Here is a 22,370-nt window from a genome sequence, read left to right on the forward strand (position 1 = left end):
GTGATTGCGTTCTACGCTTCCTACCACGTACATAAACGAATCCTGCCGAATGTCCTCGACACAATGGTAAGACTTCAAAACTCGGATCCCCTCCTTGACCTCCCGGGCTGCACCATGCCTCTCTACCCGTCGTTTCACTGGACCATACGTCACGCCAACACTGCCGACACGAGCTTACGCTGGCGCTGCCCCGGACGCCGACCCACCGTCGTCTATCGCAACGGGAATGTGCTTGGGCTCAACAAGACGAGGCTGGCACAGTACTATGGTGACAGCTCGGCTCAGCGTTTGAACTGCTCTTACCGGGAAGTGAAAAGGAACGCGACCAGTCGAGTTCCAGATCTGAGCCACGCTTTTGGGACTCCCCGACCGTTTGCCTCCGGTCAACCTTTGGCAGAGGAGTACGTCGCAGTCACGTGCGAAGCAGGAATAGAGACGCTTTTTACCGACTACTTCCTGTTTGCGCGGAAAAAGGCCAAAAAGACGAGTAAGGCGACTAGCCGTGGGTTTCGAGAGAAAGGTCAGATGAACGTGGTTTTGTTGGGAATCGACATGACCTCTCGAATCAACTTTGGCCGCCATATGAAGCTTACGAGACAATTTCTGATGCAAGAGCTCAACGCCTTCGAGTTCCTTGGTTACAACAAGGTAAGAGACTATAAACGAAATGGCGCATTCACTTCAGTTTATGCAGCCGTGTGGGGTGGATATGCTCGCAGTATGGGCCATTTTCGGTAAAAGCTTTGCAGCAGGGCTTCATAGCACTACTCGTCTTTTCGTCGTGCCAGAAATCAGAAGGAAAGGTGAAGGTATCACTGCCTGGGATGTCGTCGCTAGCAGCAGATACATTTTCTCACCCGGTTTCTTGCTTTTGTTTCATGGATAAAACGGCTATAAAGTGCTCTTACTGCTGAAACGCAGGCGATTACGGTCAAGATAAACAATTTCTACCATGATGTCCCATGGGTACACAAAGGATTTCCAAGATTTGTGTTACTCAAAAAGGTTGAACAATGTTTTGAGGAAGTTCCTAAGTTGTCTGAAGTGCGTGGAGCAGAAATGTGTGACTCCGTTTTCTTGGGCGACCTAATCCAAGAACTGAGCTCACGTACAAACAACGCTAGAATGGCGCCCCGAATTTTGATAACAGTCCGCTGTCTAAGGCTTGCACAGCCTGGAACCAGGAAGGTTTGAACTCATTTGTTAACTTTTGTTCTTTAGCTGGCTTTTTACATGTACTTGACATTGTCTTGCACAACTTTATACATCCCGTCCCGCTCTGAATGGGACGTATCAAAGTCGATGGAAACAATGCAAGCGGCAGCTGTAGCAGAGGCATAAAATGTTGCATTGTACACTTCAAATAGGAGGGAAGTACAAGTCAGAGTGGTTGAAGCTGACTGCTAAGAAGTAATTCGCGGCTCGTCATGTGACCACGATAGAGACATGTAGGGACGAGCGCCTATGGCGCTTCCTTTTAGGATCAATTGCTGTCGGATATTGTTTTAGGAGTAAGCTGGACGTATCCTTCAACAGGCAGAGAATTAAAATTGTGCGTATTCTGTGGAGTTGCGTTTAAAGAAACCACTACGGGTGATGCAAAGCAAAACGTCGCGCGCAGTTGCAGCCATTTGAATAAAGTGCGTAACAAAGGGAAGAGACAGCCACGTGCTCTTCTTTTGTGCTGTTTTAAAAGACGTAGGCGTATGGCTGCGTCAAAAATTAACACCATAGCGGCGCGTTGAGTTGTTGTTACATCATCACCCATCCTGCGTACTTTCATTGCTTGAGCAATATATGGGCAGTAATTTCTGCGTCGATCCGCGTCGTTATAAAATAGTGCGAGCGACAGCAACAGAACAAATCCCGGGCCATCTCCACTAACGGAAAAACTGCGGAGGGGCGAAGCATGCAGTGTTTAAGTGTATTCTTGGCGCCTTGGCGGTTTTTCCCACGGAGATGGAACCATTGGGGGTAGAGGTATACAACTTTGCTGTAAATGTTTTGTGTCTTTTAAGCACGAAGCATTCTAGCGCGAGGCGTAAACGAGTTCCCCGTGTTTTTTTAGTACGCGTTACGAAGCGTCCCAACGCGAGGCGCAAACGAGTCCCCCGGCGTTTTATTACTGTGACTACATGAGACGACGATTACGACGGCGACAGGAGACGCCACACCCCTATAAAACAGGGTGGAGAAAGAGTGCGGAGTTTGCTTCCTTCGATTGTGCAGATGGTTACGTTGCGAAGACGTCAGTAGGCGAACGGCTCGTGTTTCCTGTTCCTGCCCTTCCTCACTCGTAAGCCTTCTCCCGAGAAACGAGTTTCACAGTGACACAGCGGAACTGCCGCCGGCGCACTCCACGCCGTGGATTAGGGGACGAACTATAGGCCGTTTTGCTGTTCTCGATGGAAAGCGTGCGACGCAACAGGCATTGTTATGCGGGCTGCATTGCTCGGGGTAACGCGGGTAGGGAAACTCGAAAAGAAGGGCGTTCGCCTTTCAAGGAGTCCTCCGATCACCGCGACCCGCCCCCGCTTCCCACTCTCTGAACGTCTATATTTCTCCGGCGGTCCTAAAGGGAATCGGCTGGATTGTGGCGATGGCATCGGCGAAATGCGGTGGCCAGCACTAGCAGTCGCTGCTCCTGCTGCAGTGTAGTATGGTTAGGAGGAGACAGGGCAATGATTTGAGCCCATTTGACGTAGGAAGCACTGTGTGGCCACGAGCTTCTGTTAAGAAATCTCGCAATGGCAGCCTACCCGGAGGGCTGAACTCCAAACCCGGATTGCATCTGAGCTCGGCAATATACTTTGTTACCACAGCTACCTCCGGTTTTCCGCGCTTCGTAAAGCGCACTGTCCTTCCTCCGAGAAACCTTCTGCCGTATAGAAATGTCACTTCACAGGTGGCAGTCGAACGAATGTACCGTGCTCACCTACACAAGAAAGCAGTTTCTTCGAGGTATATATGAGGTTTTACCACTTGCAAGTACATTGCATTTTTAAGATTTTTCTTCATATGGGATTTACAAACTACAAAGTTCTCTTTATTTACAGTTACTAAGTGAGAGAGAGAGAGAGAGAGAGAGAGAGAGAGAGAGAGAGAGAGAGAGAAAGTGTAAACTTTTATTTGTAGCAAGCGCTGATGTTAAGGTGTCCGTTCGGTAAGAGGCCTTATACTCCAGTACAATTTAAGAAAGGCAATATCTCATGAAGTGTTTTACTCCGACTGAGCAACGAACCCGGATGTCAACCCTGGCGCGCATTTTGGAGAGAGATTGTGCACAATGCGTGGCATCGTCTGCTTTTCCCCTCGTGGTTTGTTTATTGTCGCTGCAGTAGTTTAGTACGAGTTATAAACCCTCAAAATCCCGGAAACTACTCTTATCACGTTAAAAGTACCCACAATAACCCACTCTTTGCGCCGGGTGGAGAAACGCCTAGTATAGTCGAGGTAAGCCTGGGCATCGCCTCCTGTATTTTACAATGCCAAACGCATCTCCCTCTTCGCAAAGGGAATTAGTGGTACGCCTGCGGTGCCCGCATATCGTAAGGTGGGGCCCCGATATTAACCGGGATCACCCGACCGTAACTAAATTCGAGAGCGGCTTGTGCCTGGTTGCCAAAGCAACTGATTCTTGATATTTCCGAAGTAACGGCGCTCCCCCCAGAGTTAGAAAACTCAGAACCGCGGTGGAGCACGTTTTTCCAGCGTTATCAGTTTATACCACGCGTCGCCCCAAGATTAATCGGTCACGGGACTAAAGGACCGGGAAGGCTAGCAATTGGGGAGAGTGGCCGAAGTAGAAAGAACGGGCTTGGTTGGCCGCTCGGGGCTGATTGGTTTCACATTGTAAAATACAGGAGGTGTTGGCCTGGGTTTCACTGGACGTCCCGGTTTTTACCACCAGCCGGCGCTGGTATGCAAGGTCGGAGCTGTTCAGCTGGCCTGCCCACTGCCCGCAGGTTGGTTGGGGATTAGGGGTTAGAGATGGGCTGTATTGGCACTGCCGTACCATGAGGTAGAGAGTGCAGGGCGAAGGGCAGAATTTGCCGGTGGAAGGGTAGGTAGGGGAGTACACATCGTGAATGAGGGTGCGTGAGGGTAGTAATTAGATTGGAGCCGGCGTTCTGTTCGCTTTGCTAGAAAGACGACATATTAAGAGCAGAGCGCTTTAGGGGCTCGCCTTGTCGTCGTAGCTCGTTCACTGGCCCCAAGTAGAGCCACACGTAATTCAATCGTAGCGGCTGTCTCATCGCGGCGTAACCCAGAGGCTTCGAAAGCCAAGCGCTTTCTTTATACACTCATAAGCGTTCGAAACTCGTGAAACGCTGGCGCTTGTCACACACCTTTCCGTTGTTCAGTAACTGCATGTACGTTTGAGGCAAAATGTACGTAATTAACCGGCAGCACCGGCATTCATTTTGTTAGGAGTGCTCGTTGGGTTGCTTTTTACGATAGTTATCGAAAAAAGTTGCAGTGCAACGCCCCCATTTGCGGGAGGAAAAGCAAGCACAAACAGAACAGAACTCTCGCTGGCGCAGTTTCAGGCGGGGCGCACGCGAGTACAGCGAAGGCGGGAAATTCGAAATGCGTTGGGTGGTAGCAGTGAGTGGATAACGGCGCTACAGCCCATTATTGTGAATCACTGTTTTGCACTCCCGACAGCTTTCACATTGAGTGGAACGGCTTTAATTTTTTTGGTCACTGCATGCAACGCGGACCGGGAAACGAGTATAAAAAGCAATTTATTAGCCGTCGAGTGCCAATATGACAAATTATTCGACGCGTATCTGCTTGCTTCTCTGCAAAGGCCATCGGAAAACGTCAGCTTTCTGCTTCTTTTTCCAAGCATCACCCATTTCTCTCTCCCTTTCTTACCCCTTACGCCCTTCATCTCCCTCTCGCTGCTTTAGTGATTAATGAAATAGAAGTTTGCTAAATTAAGCTTTGCGCGTTCGCACTTCTCCCATGCCATCTTTTGGGACCTTTTGTCTCGATTCTGCTCTTAACAGCTCGAGCTCTAGCGGTTTTCTTTGCTGTTAGCTTTTTTCTGACCTCTCCGGAGTACTATTTTTAAGCCGTTATTTTCTTCTTTCTAGTGTCAGAACCTATTCAACAAATATTTTTAATTATGACGCTGTTTCTCGCCTATGTATTTACATTTTGCCCCAAATGTACATAATGTTTCTTTTGAGCTAGATAATATGTTCATATATGAGGCATGTAAGCTGGTTTATCAGTTTGGAATGGTCTTGCTACGTACAATTTGCGTTCGAGCGTTCTTTCAACTGTTTATGGGCGAAGCTTAGTTCGCCACGTCAAACGCAGGGAACGGCTCGCTCTGCGTAGCGTCAGTATGACCTTCACGATCACTCAAGGTCATGCTAGCCCCTTGTGAGATTGCGCTGTGAAAACGTCTGACTGCTCGTTTGTTGGTGTTGGGGGGGGGGGGGGGGGGAGGGATAATGCGAAATGGGTCTGACCGCTCGTAGGGGTGTGGGGAGGGGATAATGGGAAAAAATAAGAGAGCGAGTAATCAGAAAATGACGCAAGGGGTAAGGGGTGCGTCCAAGTTCACCATGCGTTCGCACCTAGAGCGCGAAAGGTACCGTGCAGCGTCGGTGTTTTGCTTTGAGTTCCAACTGAGCGCGAGTTCATTGCGCGCCGTCTGCAAAAAAAAAAAAAAAAAACAAAAAAAACCGTGTTGTCGCTCGATTAACTAGGTTCAGTCATGGCCAACCACACTAAAATTACGGCTGCGATTTCATTGAAGTATAGTGTCCTAGTGGCAGAACTCTTTTTTAGGGATGACCGCCGCCAACTCTCGCGGGACCAAAAAATTTGCCGCGTATCTGCTCCTTTCGCCGAAAATGTCGACAAAAGACGATAGTCTTCATCGACTTTTGCCAAGTAAATGCCTTTTTTTGCCTTCCCGCTCACCTCTTATTTTGATCTCCTTGCGTCGCGCTCCTCCCAAGGTAAAGACGCCAAAGGTTAGCTTAAATCATTTTAAATTTACCGCGTTTCAGTGCTCCAGTCCGGGTGTCTCAATGCCAACGCTGCCGTACGGCGAAGACGCGCGTGAATCGAGGCGCCCTACTTCAACGTTTATAGAACCGCGTTTCCCTACTCCACGTGCGTTGCAAGAAGAACGTGGAACCTATGTAGTGGAACCTTTCGTAACAGTTGCCGGTTGATTTCTTAAAATGCCGCCAGAAGCTATAGTGGCGCGGGCGACAGCAGGCGACGGCGGAGTGATTTTTTTTCTGCAGTTGATGAAGTATTTAATTTCGCAAAAATCAAGCATGTATGATTTTTTTATAAAGGAGTACTGCAAATATCACTTCTGTATTATTATGTTCTCTTATATTTGCGTAATGTCTTGTGGTTCTTCAACAATGCTGACAAGTATGAACATTACACCGGGCTTAGATGGGCAGATTTAGCTGTGACTATATAAGACTGTTGCGCAGGCATTGTTTTACTTTGGCCGGGTGGCTGAATCGAGTCACAGACAGACAGACGGACACACAGACATACAGACAGACCAAAATTTCTGGGTTTAAGTAGCCCAAGAAAGACTATCGTCTTTAAAATCTCCGCCTACCCTTCGCCTAAAATATGCCACAAATACGTCGTGTGCTAAAACGTTTCCCTCGTCATCCAACTTCACAACGTGGAATGGCTCCTACTTGTTTGGCCGAGCGGTTGAATCGATAGACCGACAGGCGAACACGGACAAAACTTTTCGCGTTTAGTTAGCTAAAAAAAAAAGAATATAAGAACAGTTTGGCAAAGTGGGATGCCGTTACATTTGTAGTTTTGGTACTCCAAAGGCGACAGGTATAGACTCGTGCGTGAGTTTTTTCCGTGCGCATTTTGTAGATCGAACGGGCGCAAGTTATTATCTCCCAATTTCCACTTCGTCCTTGTTGAGAAAGTTGTCGCAAATGCTCAGTGTTGAAGCTTATCTCTAGCCCAACTTCTGCCATACCATGGCTTTGTTACTAATATGTATCTTTGCGTTAACTCTCTTCACAGGTGGGTGACAACTCGTTCGGCAATCAGATCCCGCTGCTGACGGGTCTGCCCAGCGAATACGCCGAGAGGCTATTCCACTACAAGCCCTTCGACACGCTACCGCATCTGTGGAGCGTATTCGGCGCTCGCGGATACGTCACTTTGTTCCTGGAAGAGATGCCACGGCTGGGCCTGTTCGTTTACCCCGACCTGAGGGGCTTCAGAAAACCGCCGACCGACTACTATCCCCAGCCCATCATCGACGCCATGTCCGCTGAAGGTGGCCTCGACAACTACTGCGCCGGTTCGCGGCTGAAGACACAGGTCAGGAACTGGTACCACCCGCCGCGGTGGCTCAGTGGCTAAGGCGTTGCGCTGCTGAGCACGAGGTCGCGGGTTCGATTCCCGGCCGCGGCGGCCGCTTTTCTGATGGAGGCGAAAAGCAAAAACGCCCGTGTGTACGAGATTTCGGCACACGATAAAGATCCCCAGGTGGTCAAAATTAATCCGGAGCCCTCCACTACGGCGCGCCTCATCGCCTGCGTTGCGTCGGCGCGTTAAACCCCACGATCAATCAATCAACTGGTACCAAACCACGTCAGGGGTGTCCTGACATTTTAATCGCTGAAGATGTCAAGTTGAAGATACGCGTGAGCTAAATGATAAAATGTGCTGTCACGTTCTGCATTTGAAAACGATCCACTGATAAAACCATAGTTTAGCTATGTGCTGAAAGAAAATCATCAAATCCACCATACTTCGCGCTGACGTATATATTAATTGGATATTTTGGTCCTATGAAGAGCTTATACAAGAAGAGATTATTCATAGGTTCCCGCAAAAAGTCCTAATGAAAGAATTGTAAGCGGCTTTCGGAAGCATTTTGGGTGAGTACCATACGCAGACACAAAACAGACTGCAGAACTTTCCACGTAAAATTACCGGCACGCTTGCCGAGAGAATGTGACGAGCGGGATCAAATAAGAGGCACTGGGGGTTTAGGAAGCTCATTAGCAGAACCTTCCAGGAAAAAAGAGAGGGAGAAACGATATGCTCTTCCACTCCGTTGAGAAGGATGGCCAGCGAAGCTTGAAGCAACGCAAGACGTGCATGAAACAGAACACGTTTGTTTGTCATCTGCGATTGAACATACTTCCTAGGTAGTTAGGTGAATAAAATTTGAAATCGCTACAGCGTTATTCTAGAGGACAGACATGGAGCTGTCCATTTACTTTCGGCGTCTTAGGCATCTTGTTATTTAGCAACACACCAACCCAAACCGCTAGATCATGGCGTGCAGTAGTCAGGTGGCATCGTGCCGTGAGATGTACAAGTTGAAATCTCCCCCAGCAGATCGGGTACGTCAACAGTGAACGCGTGAAGCCTGCCTGAGCGTACACGCCCCCTGCCCTTCTCACCTGGAATGCACGCATAAATGATCAACCGGCGATGTGCGCATGCTCAGACGTGACATACACCAGCTGGACGAGAGCAACACCAGAAAAAAAAAAAACGCCACTCCAGGAGCCTTTGGAGAAGCAAATACGAAAAAAGGTGTTGCTGTATGGTGGGTTTTGATGTCGTGGGGTGTGGCTAGAGTGAATTTATATATTATCGCTATTGGCTGACGTCGGCGTTCCAAGCAGGCAAATTGCATTTCATCCTGGAGGGATTTGCAGCTACGTGAAGAGGTGGAACTTGAGGCAGCACCAAGTGTCGCCTGCTTTCGCTTCCACTAGCGCTTCTGTGCGCGCCTGCGTTCCTTCAATTTTCGCTCTTCGTCCCCCGAGTGAACGACAGGCGTTGTTGGTGCGAAAGAGGAGGTTAAGGGCTCTGGCGAGTAAAGCGGCTTCTTCGGAGTGAGAACCGGGAGATAAGACATATACAGCCTCGCTGTGAAAACCAGACTGAGTGGCTGCCCAGTGACACAAATCCCAAAGTGGCGGCCGACGACGGCAGAGACATTTGAAGTGTTTCGGTCTTAAAGCGAGAATATAAGTCAATTATTGCATTTTCGCAGGCTTTCCCGTTTTTGTATGCATGACGGGTGGCTCACAAGGCAGCAATAACCATTGCCATACAAAAAACGGTGAAAAGAGTTTGACGGTTACAGAGGCATTTGAAGTGTTTCGGTCTTAAAGCGAGAATATAAGTCAATTATTGCATTTTCGCAGGCTTTCCCGTTTTTTGTATGCATGACGGGTGGCTCACAAGGCAGCAATAACCATTACCATACAAAAACGGTGAGAAGATTTTGACGGTTATAATAAATCATATTTATACCGGCAGTAATGGCCGTTTGATTAGCCCCCCGAAACCCACTGATTGGTCTTTGTAACCACATAAACGCGATTGAAGTGTCAAACGGCTGCCGTAAACACGAAATTGTGAGAACTTGGGTATTAACAAACGACTCCTGAAAATTACTTTTTCTGTGGTTTCGAAAAACGTCTGACGTCACTGCACTCAGCCATGCGGAGGAAGTAAAATGTCTTCAATGATGAGATTGCGGAGTTAGATCAAGAAGCCACTGCAGTACAACACGTTTTTTCAAGCTTTTATCGCCTTTATTAAAAAAAATGGAAAGGAAAGGAAAAAAAGAACCAAGAAAAAGAATGGTTCTTTTCAGGGTGGTTTGTGTGCGTTCTCTTACCCATGTCCATGAGCAACTTACCCCACAAATTTTTGATACCCATGTTTACGCGCGTTCAAGGTCTAGAGAAAGCTCGATCAGCCTTCCCTGACACGCGAACAGAAGATCAGTACTTCGAGTGTTGCGAAACGCTATCACGAACTCACTATTGTCGTACAAATAACATGTGCTTCTGAAAAAAAATCCACTAATTCATATTCAGTTGAAGGCAACCGCTACGTTGTAGTGAATTCGTTCCTGATCAGTGAAGTTTCCTGTATTCCCACCAAACTGCATGCTTCGAGTAGGGTGGATCAATTTCCGCAAGATCTATATCTGTTTGTTATCAATGTAACTAGTGTTTAGCAAATCGCGCTACTCGGAAATATAATTCCGCTTATCTACACAAGGGATCATGGCTTAGTAACGGGAGCTTGAATACGAACCCTCACAGGTCTTCCTCGAGTACCTCGACGACGTACTGCGGCTCAACGCTGAAGACGGCCAGCGACTGTTTGCGTACGTGTGGCTCTCAGACGTTCCTCACGCGAACGATCATGCACTGCTAATGTTGGACGAGCCCGTCCATGCACTGCTGCGGGCCATGCACGAGCGGAGGGCCTTCGAAGACACGGCTGTGGTGCTGCTCAGCGACCACGGACCCCGGTTCGGAAATTCCAGAACCACGGAAATCGGGCGGCACGAGGACAAGACCCCCTTTGGATTTATGGTGCTCCCGCCAGCGTTCCTGCGTCAGCATCCGGAGGCAGCGGTACACTTAGAGGTGCAAAAAACTTCCGACGGAATGGAGAAAAATAGCATTGTCTGTCTGTCTGTCTGTCTGTCTGTCTGTCTGTCTGTCTGTCTGTCTGTCTGTCTGTCGGTCGGTCGGTCTGTCCAGCCAGTTATAAAAAAATCTCCGTAGTAACTTTTTCTTCAGAAGAGATGACAGACAAGGGTATGCTGCAAACCGAAACACGATAGCGTGAGGCATTCTGGTGCAACAGTAAGACGTAGTGTCTAATCATTTCAGAAGGAAAGTCTCTGCCCCTGTTCTTTCATAACGGGGTCGAGTGCGACCAAAGTCCACAACAGGCGACGCACGAAGAAGCCGACAGGGGGGCCGGGAGTTTCTGTTTTCTTTGGAGGTCTGAGGGCAACGAAAAGGAGGTCGGTGTAAGATAAGGAGTAAACTATAGGTACGAGTAGACGTTTGGGGCACGGTGAACTTCATGGCTGTGGTGAAGGCACCACCGTCTTTTCCGAGGATGGCTGCGAGCAAGCTCGCCAGAAGCGGCGCAATGCCGCATGCGATAGTCAGGTAACATAAACACCCTTCTAAGGTGGGTGTTCCTAACAAAACTTTTTTTGTGATGCCCGCTGTCGGAGTGGTAGAGGCCCCCGCTCATCTGCATTTTTCGAATCCGCAGGTAATGTTATTACGTGGCCACGTAACAATATTATTGCTGAGATTTTCATGCCCACCTTCAACGAGATTCCACGCGTTGCTGCCTGTGCACAGGATTAAAAACTGGCGAGGAAAAGAAAAGCTGTGAAACACTCCTACCACTGAAAAGCTTTGGTACCAAAAGACGAAGGTGAAGAAGTTAATCGAAGACTTGGGCATCTGGCGTGACGGACAGTGTATGACGAATTTGGCTTAAAACGTTACTTTTGACCTTCCTTCATTCTTATCTTAATTTGGAAGTGCATCGTTATGTTGTGGGCTATCCCGGTGGTATGGCTGGGGATTAACGGGTGAGGTCTCACCGGTATGGCCATTATAACGCGATTAGTTGAAGCCAAACTGGGCCTCGCAGCGATGATCTCGTTTTTGAGCCCAACATACTGCTCCCCCCGGCAGGAAACGCCGCCGTTTGGTGTGCGTAATTGGCACTTGTGATAACTCGTAGTTGCAGTTGGCAGTTAGCTGTAATCGGTTGCGTAACTAAGCTACCCCCCTTCATAGATACGTAGAGCCAGTGGTAGGCAAACTTAATCTTTTGACCTATTATTAGAACATGTGTGGACGAAATATTTTTGCCGTGTATTAGACAGGACACTGAGAACCAGACATGAGCAACCTCCACTTCACTCCCTAGTCAGATGTGGGTGAACAGTGTCTATGTATGATGCATGCACAGTCAAAGCTCAGCAGAGACAATGAGGCTAAACGCCGAGAGGAGAATTGTCGCGCACAACATCCGCGTCCAGCCAAGCACGATTGGGAAGCAAAAAATACTTGGCTCCAAAGACACTTTTCTCGTAATAGCCCCACAGCTTTCGTGCCAATAGTTTGATCTGTTATAAATGCCAATACTTTTTGTTCATTTACATTTGCAGAACTAACTTTAATCTGCTGTGAGCACTGATTACGTTACGTCAAAACGTTTAAAAACCTACGCCGTGAAATGGGGCAAACAATGCACAAAACATTAGTGTTTTCTAGCCATATTTTACAAACAAAAAGCTTGCAAGTGCTTCGCCTTTAAAACAAAAATAGGTAGCTTCTCTGCAGAGGAAGCCGTGCTGCTTGCATTGCGTAACAACCTTCAATTAGCATGCCGTGACCGCTCGTGTAAATAAGGCTGATATATCGGACGTAACACATTATTTTGGGCGTCATTTAGGAATTTGGACTGTTTGCAGGTAAATCAGCGGCGCCTGGTGACGGCCTACGACGCACATGCTACGCTTCTGGTACTTTCGGGCTACACGGACGGGTACTCGGATTTATTTCGACCGACCCAGAGGGGTGTCAGTCTGTTCGGACCCGTACCTCCGGAGAGGGCCTGCGACGACGCCTTCATACCTCCAGAGTTCTGTGCCTGCCAGGGAGCTCAAACCAACTTGGATGGCCGTTCGGCGGCTGCGCGCTCATTCGCTCGGTTTGTGGTGCACTACCTGAACGCACTCAACCAGCTCCACTTTCCCAACCAGTGTAAAAGGTAGGCCCACGCTGCTGGTTGTTGAATACTGACATGGGAAAACCGCCGCCGAAAGCGTCATAGTTACCTGCCTTTTTCAGACACCGAAGACGGAGTACCACTTTCCCGTCTTTCGAAAGACAGTGCCGTTGATAACAGACTACACTCTTGTTCGGTGAATTTGATGTTTTTATTGCGCAGAAATGGGCATTTAAACGGACGCATTTCAAACTTCCCCCTCCCCAGATAACGCTGCGACAGGAAAAAGTCGTGGGGGGTGTTGGTGTGGCAGAGAAAAAAATTAAAGGAAGATTTTTTGTGGGATCTCTAAAAATGTGTTGCGTCTCATACCCCATACCGGCGAATTGGACGCTCGGCCTGATGGGGAGGCCTTGCCCGGGCTTCACTAACTATTGCAGTGGCCAGGTTTTGGAGCTTTATCAGCGGTAGTGGCTGCCTGTCGCTCGCTTTGTTGTCCACCAGTATTGGCCTTTCACCGCCGTCATTCCCTTTCGCTCCCCTTTTGCACCTAATTGGCCCTGCATACACTTACCAGTAAATTTATCTTTGGGATTCCGGGTGGCGACGGGCGCTTCGAGTGGCCAGGGCCCGCCCCTGTAGAGGTGCGCGAAGGCAGCGCTACCGCTTCAAGCTCGCTGTGACGTCACCTACTTCCGCACTTGCCCTGTCGTTCCCTCTTCTGTTACTGTCTGCCCGCGAATCGACGAAGCAATTCTTTTGCTGATATACCCCATCTGTTTCTCACGCAACGAAAATTGGCTACCAGTGCGATGACTACAGGGAACGGATGTTGTCGGCATAGAGTTTCATACAATAATAACTAGATGGGAAACTGGCGCTAGTGTCAACGCGAACACCGCGGCGGGGCTTACGCTTCAATGGGAATGATGGATAGTTCTGGAAGCGGACTACGTAGGATCGAAACGGCCCTATGGCTGTCCAAATTGTGTTTTTTGAGAAAAAAACTCTTATTGCCCGGTTCGCCGTTTACAAATTACATGACGAGCAAGCAAGTTAGTGACGTAAAACTGGTTTTGTACGAAATAAAACGGCGCGTTTTAATAAAAAGCAGACGCGGAGCCGACGAGGTTTGTGGAGCACGGTAGCTATTTGCAGCCAACTACAGCATGACGCGGACGTCTTTAGAAACTATTTGTGAAAGTTTCGGCGCTTGTAGTTTATACTACTATGAAAAGTTTTGTGCTCCTAAAAAAGAGACCGATTACCTTTGAAGAAGTCATTCTAGCCTGAATTAGTGACATTCATCAAGCTGCGTTCCTATCAGCCGCCGGTGCTGCTGTTCTACGCCGTAGGAACCGGTGTTCGCATGAAACGTGTGGGGCTGTTCCAAGCGATTCTCAACCGTCGTCAGCTTCGACAATAGATTGCTCTGCCGAATGAGCAGCGCCGCAACTTCTAATTCGCAGGCAACTTTGCCGCACAGAGCACCGTCATTTGTGTTTTCGTGCTCGCTGCACGGCAATGATTTGATAACCCATCCGATTCGCAACTCTGTGTTATAAAGCATTTCGATTCAGGGCGGCATCAGTCCGCGTGCGGCATTCAGTTCGATGAGAAACGTATTTTTTGAACGCTTCATTCAACACCCCGCGTAGTCAAATGCGTTCATGAACGTCCAAGACGAAAACGAAGCTGTCTACACGATCGAATCTACAGTAACTTCCGCAAGCCAGCGAGTGCCAATCCAAATCCAGAATACTCATCACGCCCATTGCGGCGGGAAATCGGAGCGCCAGATTCCCCTCTAGTTGTTATTGTATGAAACTCCATGGTTGTCGGGAAGGCACATGAACCATGATCCCAGCGGTTTTGCCTTACTGAGCCTAGGGCGTTGTGCCTTTGTAGAAGCATTGTCATTGACAGCGAGATCTTTTGGTGGCGCCCTCTGGCTCCTCATCTCCGCTTCTGGGCTTGCGCTATTGACCTCTGCTACACTTGCATTGAGTTTGGCTGCAGTTTGTGCGCGAAACCGCCCCTTTCGAGGGCACTGAAAGGTGATATCACCTTACATTATCAGCTGCTTGCACCTCTGCGTGCCCTATAACTGTATACCACTACAAATTTATTGCCAGGACAATATAGCACTGATTTTTGCTAGTTAAGTGGCCAAGCGCGGTGCTTAGTCCTTCCTAATAAGCATTTGAGCTGCGCAGGCTTCACTTTAATTATCATTCCTACCCTATCGACACGACTCAACGCCGTCTAATGCTGTGCTCCAAACACTGGACGTCAACAAGCGCCTCACACAGTGGGAAATTAAAATACACTTTTTAAGTACTTACTTGCCGCAGCTACGCCTGTGCTTTAAGGTGCACTGTAGTGGTGGACTACCGTATAATCTAGATGGAACAAGAATATTTAACGTGAGCCGGAATTTCGACACAAGCGTTATTGTTTTGCAACAAAAGTGCCGCAGGGGCCGGGATCGAAACCACGTGCTACGAACTCAGCGCGCATCGCAATAATAAAGCTACTGTTTTTTTTTCTGTTGTTGACTTATATATCCAATAAATGTCATCTTTTTTGCCTATCGTCAGCAAAGTCGAATGGAGAGTTTAGGGATATTCTAGTCACAGGAAGTTTTTGTGCATATTAACTTCAGGCTGGAAAGCTTTCATTTCCTGACTGAGCGGTGTTGTGTAAAAGTGGCGCGAAAAGAGTGCTCATGTGCGAAGCGTGTATTATCAACGCTTATGTAAATGCATATAGAAAATCGTGCTATATCGCCACACTACAACGTACGCAACGTTGTGCAGAGTACTATTGCAAGAATATTACAGGTAATGTTTAGTGCAGACAGCCTTACCCTCGCGAACTGGCTTCTTTAAGTCGCGCGGTCATGACACGATTAAAGAGTTTACGCCTTGAAATACTCGCGAAAAAATTCAAGAAATAGTATTCCGGCCAGTGACCTGAATAACAAGATTTCAAACAGATGTATGGATACATCCGGGGCTGGCTTCATTTTCGTAATGTTATCAGACGTAAGTATTTAATAGTCCAAATTGGGATGGCGGTAATTGAATTAAAAATAAATATTTGTGCCCATTTCAATGCCCAGTAATTAGAGTACGTGCGAGAAGATGCGGCAGATTTAAATGCTGTCCCGTGGACATTGCATAAAAAATGCATTCAAGGTATGTTGAAATATTGCTTCACGTGACACTGTTTTCTATATTACTTGATTAAAACAGGTGTATTTCCTCAAAAAGATCACTTTTTTGTAAAACAAAAGCCACGAGCACATCGTGTAAAATTTTTTGACGGCTCACGGCCCCAAATGATGACCCTCGACCAGCTGCTTCTTAGTGACTAATACTAATAAAAAAAATGGATGTGCGGCTTTTAAGTTTTATTTCGTTATCGTATCCCTAGAAGTTTCAGATAAGGTTAAAACTTGAACGATGGGGTTATGGTGTTTGTAGCCTAGGTGCACTGCCTCCGAGTTTCAACCGACCGTGTTGTACGGAGTGGGTTCAAGTCCTAACGCAACCTCGACGAATCGACGAACACCTGCTTGTTTACAAGCTCGGTATAAGACTTGCTGGCGACTAAATCAGCTACGCTCTGTTGAAACCAAGTTACATTTTTCTATCCCAGGAAATGGTAGCGTGTGCACAAGCTGTGACACCTTCGAAGTCGTTTTATAGTATTTTTGATCATTACACCACGTCAAAAAAAGAAAAAGAAGTCAAACGTTTTAACGCTATGCTTGAAACTGGTCACCGGTAATGTCTCGTACCCACGCCCACAAAAACCCTTTAACTGCCTGATATTCTATGTTTAGTCTTGCAATTTCCCGGCCGTTGGGAGTAGAATGCTGAATTGTTTAGAGTCTATAAAAGAATTACGGCTACGGAAGCTGACGCCTTGTGTAGTCGTAGCTATAAACAGAGTCGACACTTTGCGCTGGGATCGAGAACTTTCGAGGCAGGAGGTGTTTTCCTGGAGGATTAACATAAAAAAACAGCCATATTTTAAAACAGGCATTAAACATGTTTATTTGAAGCCTTATGTTAAAAAAATAACGGACACCTAAAATAATCGTCGGGGCAAACATTAAACTTGTATCGAGGGCAATGAAACGGCCGTGACAGCGAGCCCGAGTGACTCATTCGACAAAAGCCGGAGTACCGCATGGTTCACAATATTAACGCAACCTCAACATTATATTAGACAGAAGCTGACAACTTCAGCTGGAATGCAGAAGGATGAGGACTTGTCGCATTTGTGGTCATACGTTGAAACAAAAAAAACTGCGGTTGATTAAAACTGTGGTTGATTGTTCTGGCATAGGAATCGGTAAAACACGAAAATGCAATGTGCGGCGAAATCTGCAGCTGAGCACGGTTTGTGGGTCGGCGGCTGTTTGTGCTTGGTGAGCGACGTCCTGCTGGCAGGTCGCTTCGGCAAAGGTGTACTGGCGTCATTTCCGTGACGGATATGACGTCAGTGAAGTCTTGGTAAATCCCGGTATAACACGCTTCCGTGTTAAAATATAAAACCCGAAAACGAGCATCCCTAAGTACAGGTAAAGGTGGATGTAACGAACTTCTATGCAACGAATTTCTGGATTGAACGAAGTTTTACAACTCCCCATTGCCACCCCCATTGAAGCCAATGTGTCTGCGACTTGTATGTAACGAAGGCATTGCGATGGTTAACCCTGATGTAACAAAGTCGCTACGTCGGTAAGTCACTGTTTTTTGCCATTTTTCTGAAGAACAGAATAGAGAAATGCACTAATTTAGCGAAGTTCGTTCGCACAGCAAACTACTGTGCGCTTCCACCTGTGAGTGCGGCGTCGGTTAGGTGCCCAGGCCTTTCTGTCAGCGCGTCGCCGCTGCTACCTGTAGTGTCTGTCCTGCTGCCAGAAAAGGAAAATGTTTCGTGTTTTCAAGACATACTCGAAATTTTAAAGGCCATCTCCGCTGGCGAGAAAGATAGAACGTCGCCGCCCGGTAAAATATCCCAGCCAGCAACCCCTCAACAATTTTGAGTGCGGAAAAGAGCCTCACGTTTGCAAAAAGGCACTCTTTCAGCATACGTTTGGACCTTGAAACGTGTTAACGCTCCGAAAAGTGTTAAAAAGGCAAAAGAGATACTTGAGTTACGTTTGGACATATGGTAAGTGTGATCTTGCTCCTTTGGAGTGCCGTGTAGTGATTAAGCGCGTGAGAAAGCAGCAGGCGATAATCACGCAGTTGTTCTCTGTGAAATAAATCCTTGAATGGTGAGTTCACCGGCATTGACGTCTAGCAGTCTGGTTTCGTTTCTGCTTCATTCACGCCAGCCTTAACCTGCTTCATTCACGCCAGCCTATTTTTTGTATCTGATTTTCTTCATGAAATAAAGGTTTTCTGATTCTGATTTCTGAAACCTGCACGTAACGAAAACCTGGATGTAACGAAAAATTGCGAATTTTTGTCAGCTTCGTTATATCTAGGTTTAACTGTTAAACGTACTTTTTTGTACTAAAGGTTGATTCCGCCCCAAGAAGAACCTGTGTGCAGGGGTGTACCCTTTATAGGCCACTTGCTTCGTTGTACTGGCATCTTTTCCGTGACGGATATGACGTCCGTCCGATCATCTGTAGTTCGTAATGGTGATTACTGATTAACGGTTGTTCTGGCTAGCCAGTGAGCGGAAGTGGTTCGTTCGGATGGGTAAATATCAAGAAAGGCTGCTCTCGCTGCCTGTTGTGAAGCGGGCGTGGTCGAGGTAGCGGCTTGGAGTTCCCTTTGACGGAGATAGAGTTAGTCCGATCGCCTTTGTTGAGTTTTGTTGATTTTTACCCAACTGGTCAAACCGTTTCCGCTCATTGACTAGCCAGAGTGGCATTTGATTAATAATCACCCTCAATGATTACAGATGATCGGCCGTCAAACGAACCGCCAAGCTCGACCACGCCCCCTTCGCAACAAGCAGCGAGAGCAGTCTTTCTTGACATTTACCCTGCCGAACGAACCGCTTCAGTTCATTGACCAGCAAGGATAACCGTTAATAAGTAATCGCCATTGCGAACTGCAGATGATCGGAACTCTCGCGATGGATACGTCGGCCTTGGTTCTAGCGAGCGGTAGCATGCGGCCGGTTGAGTGCAAAATCAAGACCGACTGCTCTCACCGCGTCAATTGTAAAGTGGATGCGAAGTTAGCTGTTACAAAACGCTGGCACAACACGCAATAAAAGCATGTCTGAAGGGAATCGAACCCGGTACATTAGTGCAATTATCGGAGGCGCAACCTCTGCATCAAATCTGAAGAGTGAGCATAGCACCCAATCAGCCGGTTTTGCTTTCGTCTGGACGAAACTGTACAAATTTTACGCCGGCTACGTCTGGACGGAACGCTAAGCCCTCAGTTGTATTTTTGTCTGGACGGAAGGATAACCCGCCGCGCTCCGTTCCGTTTGGACGGAACTTTAGCACTTGCATTGGACGGGGCCGTTTGGACGGAACTTTAGCACTAGCGTTCTGTCCGTCTAGACGGAACGCTAGCCACAGCCTTGTGCGAAACGTAAAATTTGCGTGGCGACGGCGCTGACGTTTTCGGCCGAAAACTCGTTGACGTTCGAGGCGACAGAAAAAAACCTATGTTCCGATGTTTCAGCGGATTTCACGTTTAGTGAAACTGGGCTGAATTTTTTTTTTACTCTGCACGGTCCGCATATGTTTGTTACCTGCTTAGTCGGGAATTCGATTTCACTTTGCATGCAGGTGGAAGTTCCTGCACGTCGGCGACGCTTCGGTACTTGGTGGCCCCGTGAGCGGGAAAGTTTTGATGAGGGCTCTCGTGACGACCGAACCGTTGGCGCGATTCGAGGCGTACGGCCAGCTCCGCGATGGGTGGCACCATCGAGTGGACTTCGTGCAGAGGCTGGACTGGTATAGCGACCAGACGCGGTGCCTGCCACCGAGCCGCTGGCAGAAGTTTTGCCGGTGCAAAACCATCTCGCAATGAGCATGTTGGGACCCACTGCGGACTTACTGCGTTTGGAGAATTTAGCACGTTGTTTGTACTTATTGCGGATACATATTCACAGCGTGATGGACAACGTTTTGGAGCAATCAATGGTTAGAATGCCGATATTATAAGCTTATAATTAAAGACGATGGCATTTGGTAGGCCACTTCAACCCGAAAATGTTTGTCTGTGTGTCCGCCTGCGCGTGTGTTGGTCTAGCCATGCGAACAGAAGTTCGAAGAATTTTTGAACAAGTAGTTTATAAAGCTAAGCTTTTCCATACTACTAAATCTGGTACTATACTCACACTTGTCCGCATTGTTGTGCAAAAAGAAGCCATGTGGCATGGTTCAGGCAAAAGATCATTATCGAACTTGTACTGGCAGTGCTGTTTTAATTAAAATATATTTACGCTCGATTTTCGTGATAGCGAATTAAAAAGTAAAGCGTCGAAATGAATGTTTAATCTAAGATACAAAGAGGGCTCGCGCCTGAGCACTTGGGCGGCATTCTAAGTCTGAGAGTAACAAAAAGTTTAATAGATGGCGCGCGAGCCGTGCGAATGCAGGCAAATTGAATTGCCTTTTCCAGACCTCCACAGTGTTTATCGCGGGAAGAGCACGACGGGAAAATAATAGCATGATAAGTAGGTGAGGGTGATATAGGGGCATTTGTGTGACATTTGCAGCGAAGGAGGCAAATACACGGCCGTTTTTTTGGGTAGGCGTTAATAGCTTCTGCTATGGTTTATTCACGCAGGATGCGCAACCCCCACGCTATGACACACAAAGCTGTGAAAGAAAATTGTAAACTTTGTCAGTTAATGAACGAGTCATAACTTTAAAGACCATTAAAAAAATTAACACCCGAGGAGCCATGGTGCACGGTCACCGACGCACTATTTCATTGTTCAACAACTGAGTCTATTTCCTCTAAAGTGAGGATCACTGTGTTTTCTTTCCTTGATAATATTAATTTGTAGCAGATAAGACCTGCTTAGCGTTTTTGGTGCATCTTTTTTTATTTACGAAATCCAAACACCATATCCACAAGATATTTCTAATAAACTATATAGTTACTGTATATTCTAAACTATAATGTATTTAATTTAAACGGTGGTAAAGTGTAAACCTGCCCCTGACTTTGCAGGCACCGTTACAGCAAAATAATGCATTTGCGTTTCGTTGGTGGGAAGCAAGGAAGCAGCCTATTCAAGTATCCGAAGGGTCAGAAGCCGGTATGTCAATATAAACTTCACTTTATAGGGATTGATGGCGATAAAAGGCGCTTGCACCAAGTATATATGTTTGAGGCCGGTACTATAGAAATCTGAGTAATAGAAATGTGCACGCGCAAATCAGGATAAGCCTCCAGGGCGAGGGTTAAATCTAACCGGAGTGCGGAAGCTGTTGTGGTAAGAGCAGACAGAGCCACGTTGCTCAACTTTGCTAGCACCGGGCTTCCCCGCATGACCCTATTCGTGGCAAAGGCCATCAAGGCAGCTTAATTTTTTTAAGCGACCTGTTTTGCTTCGCCACGCCAAGCACTCATTGAGATCGGAAACACCTCAACAGACTCCGACACTGCAATCAATAACCAACAAAGCCGCCATCCCCCTGTCACTGAAGAAAAGCCGTTGCAGAGATAAAGGAAACATTTTCTTGATGGGTATATGCGTTATTCGAAAGTGCATAATCTACCCGAGCCTACAACTAGCGGCAAAAGGTGCGGCAGCAATAGATGATTGATTGATTGTGAGGCTTAACCCGCTGACGCTACACAGGCGATGAGGTGCGCCGTAGCGATGGCTCCGAATTAGATTTGACCACCTGGGGATCTTTACGTGCGCCTAAATTTCGAACCCACAGGCGTTTTTACTTTTCTCCTCCACCAGAAAAGCGGCCGCCGTGGCCGGGAGACGCTCCGGCTCAAATATATAAAAATATTCATGTGTTGTCGCTGTCGTTTGAATGCATGCATCAGGGTTTGAATATTTTTAAGAAAAGAGTACCGCATAATTACGTCTCATTTAGTCGTATAACAAACCCAATAGCGGTATTAAAACAATATTTTCGCTTCTGCGCAAGCAAAACACGCGCCCACCTTTCTTGAACAAAAAAAATTCTCTAGTCCATTGTTCCAGCTCAGCGCAACTATTCAGGCTTAGCGGTACATTCCGATAGCAGTCGATGTTTTTTGCAGAAGAGCGAACACCCAACTGTTATGAAGTATGCTGCGGAACATCAAAGGGAGCTAAAGATACCTTTTTTAGCCCAAAGTTGAAAAGGTCGTGGACGGTTTCGAGCGTTTAAATTTGCACATACCTTTAACCAGAGGATGCTGTGCCGTCATAGCCGAAAGGCCAACAAAATTTGTAAACTGCAGAGTAGTTCGACCGTTTTAGCGTATCTCTATATTAGTGCAGGGAACCTGGCTTTTGTTATTCAGCCGGATGAATTATATAGGGCGATTTGCTCTACAGGCAAGCATCCCTGTCGCAGTTTTGTTCCGAAAGTTATCGGTACAGTTTTCTTCATAGATGTTTCCTAAAGCAATGAGTGTCCAAAGAAGAGGAGACGTCGTATCTTTCATCGTAAATCTACCGTTGCTTACTAACTACACTAGTGAATGAGCACCAGAAGTAGAAAGTTTGACCAGAATTCGTCTCGTAACAATGATTGTACGTACGAAGAAAGGACACCGACGTCCCGTGTAGCCAGGATAAAAACTAAACGAAAAGAAGCAAGAGTCGCCCTTGTCGGCACTCGGGTTTTAGGCCAC

General features: G+C 47.3%; 1 protein-coding gene across 1 annotated transcript; it reads left to right on the top strand.

The window, feature by feature from the left end:
• The first annotated feature begins 114 nt into the window (after positions 1–114).
• LOC144153377 (uncharacterized) lies at positions 115–19,699 on the top strand. Its single transcript, XM_077685030.1, has 5 exons — positions 115–648; positions 7,045–7,347; positions 10,110–10,439; positions 12,305–12,603; positions 19,343–19,699. The coding sequence occupies exons 1-5, from the start codon at positions 115–117 to the stop codon at positions 19,584–19,586; spliced, it is 1,710 nt and encodes a 569-aa protein (XP_077541156.1). The 3' UTR covers positions 19,587–19,699.
• Positions 19,700–22,370: the final 2,671 nt, after the last annotated feature.

The sequence above is a fragment of the Haemaphysalis longicornis genome, unplaced genomic scaffold (assembly GCF_048455015.1).
Source record: "Haemaphysalis longicornis isolate Haplotype H1 unplaced genomic scaffold, Haemaphysalis longicornis Haplotype H1 scaffold_9, whole genome shotgun sequence".
NCBI lineage: Eukaryota > Metazoa > Arthropoda > Arachnida > Ixodida > Ixodidae > Haemaphysalis > Haemaphysalis longicornis.

Coding starts and splice junctions, on each gene's coding strand:
- LOC144153377 (XM_077685030.1), top strand. CDS start 115: ATGCCTCTCTACCCGTCGTTTCACTGGACCATACGTCACGCCAACACT. Junction 10,440..12,304: donor AGGCAGCGGTACACTTAGAG/GTGCAAAAAACT, acceptor GACTGTTTGCAG/GTAAATCAGCGGCGCCTGGT. Junction 12,604..19,342: donor TTTCCCAACCAGTGTAAAAG/GTAGGCCCACGC, acceptor CTTTGCATGCAG/GTGGAAGTTCCTGCACGTCG.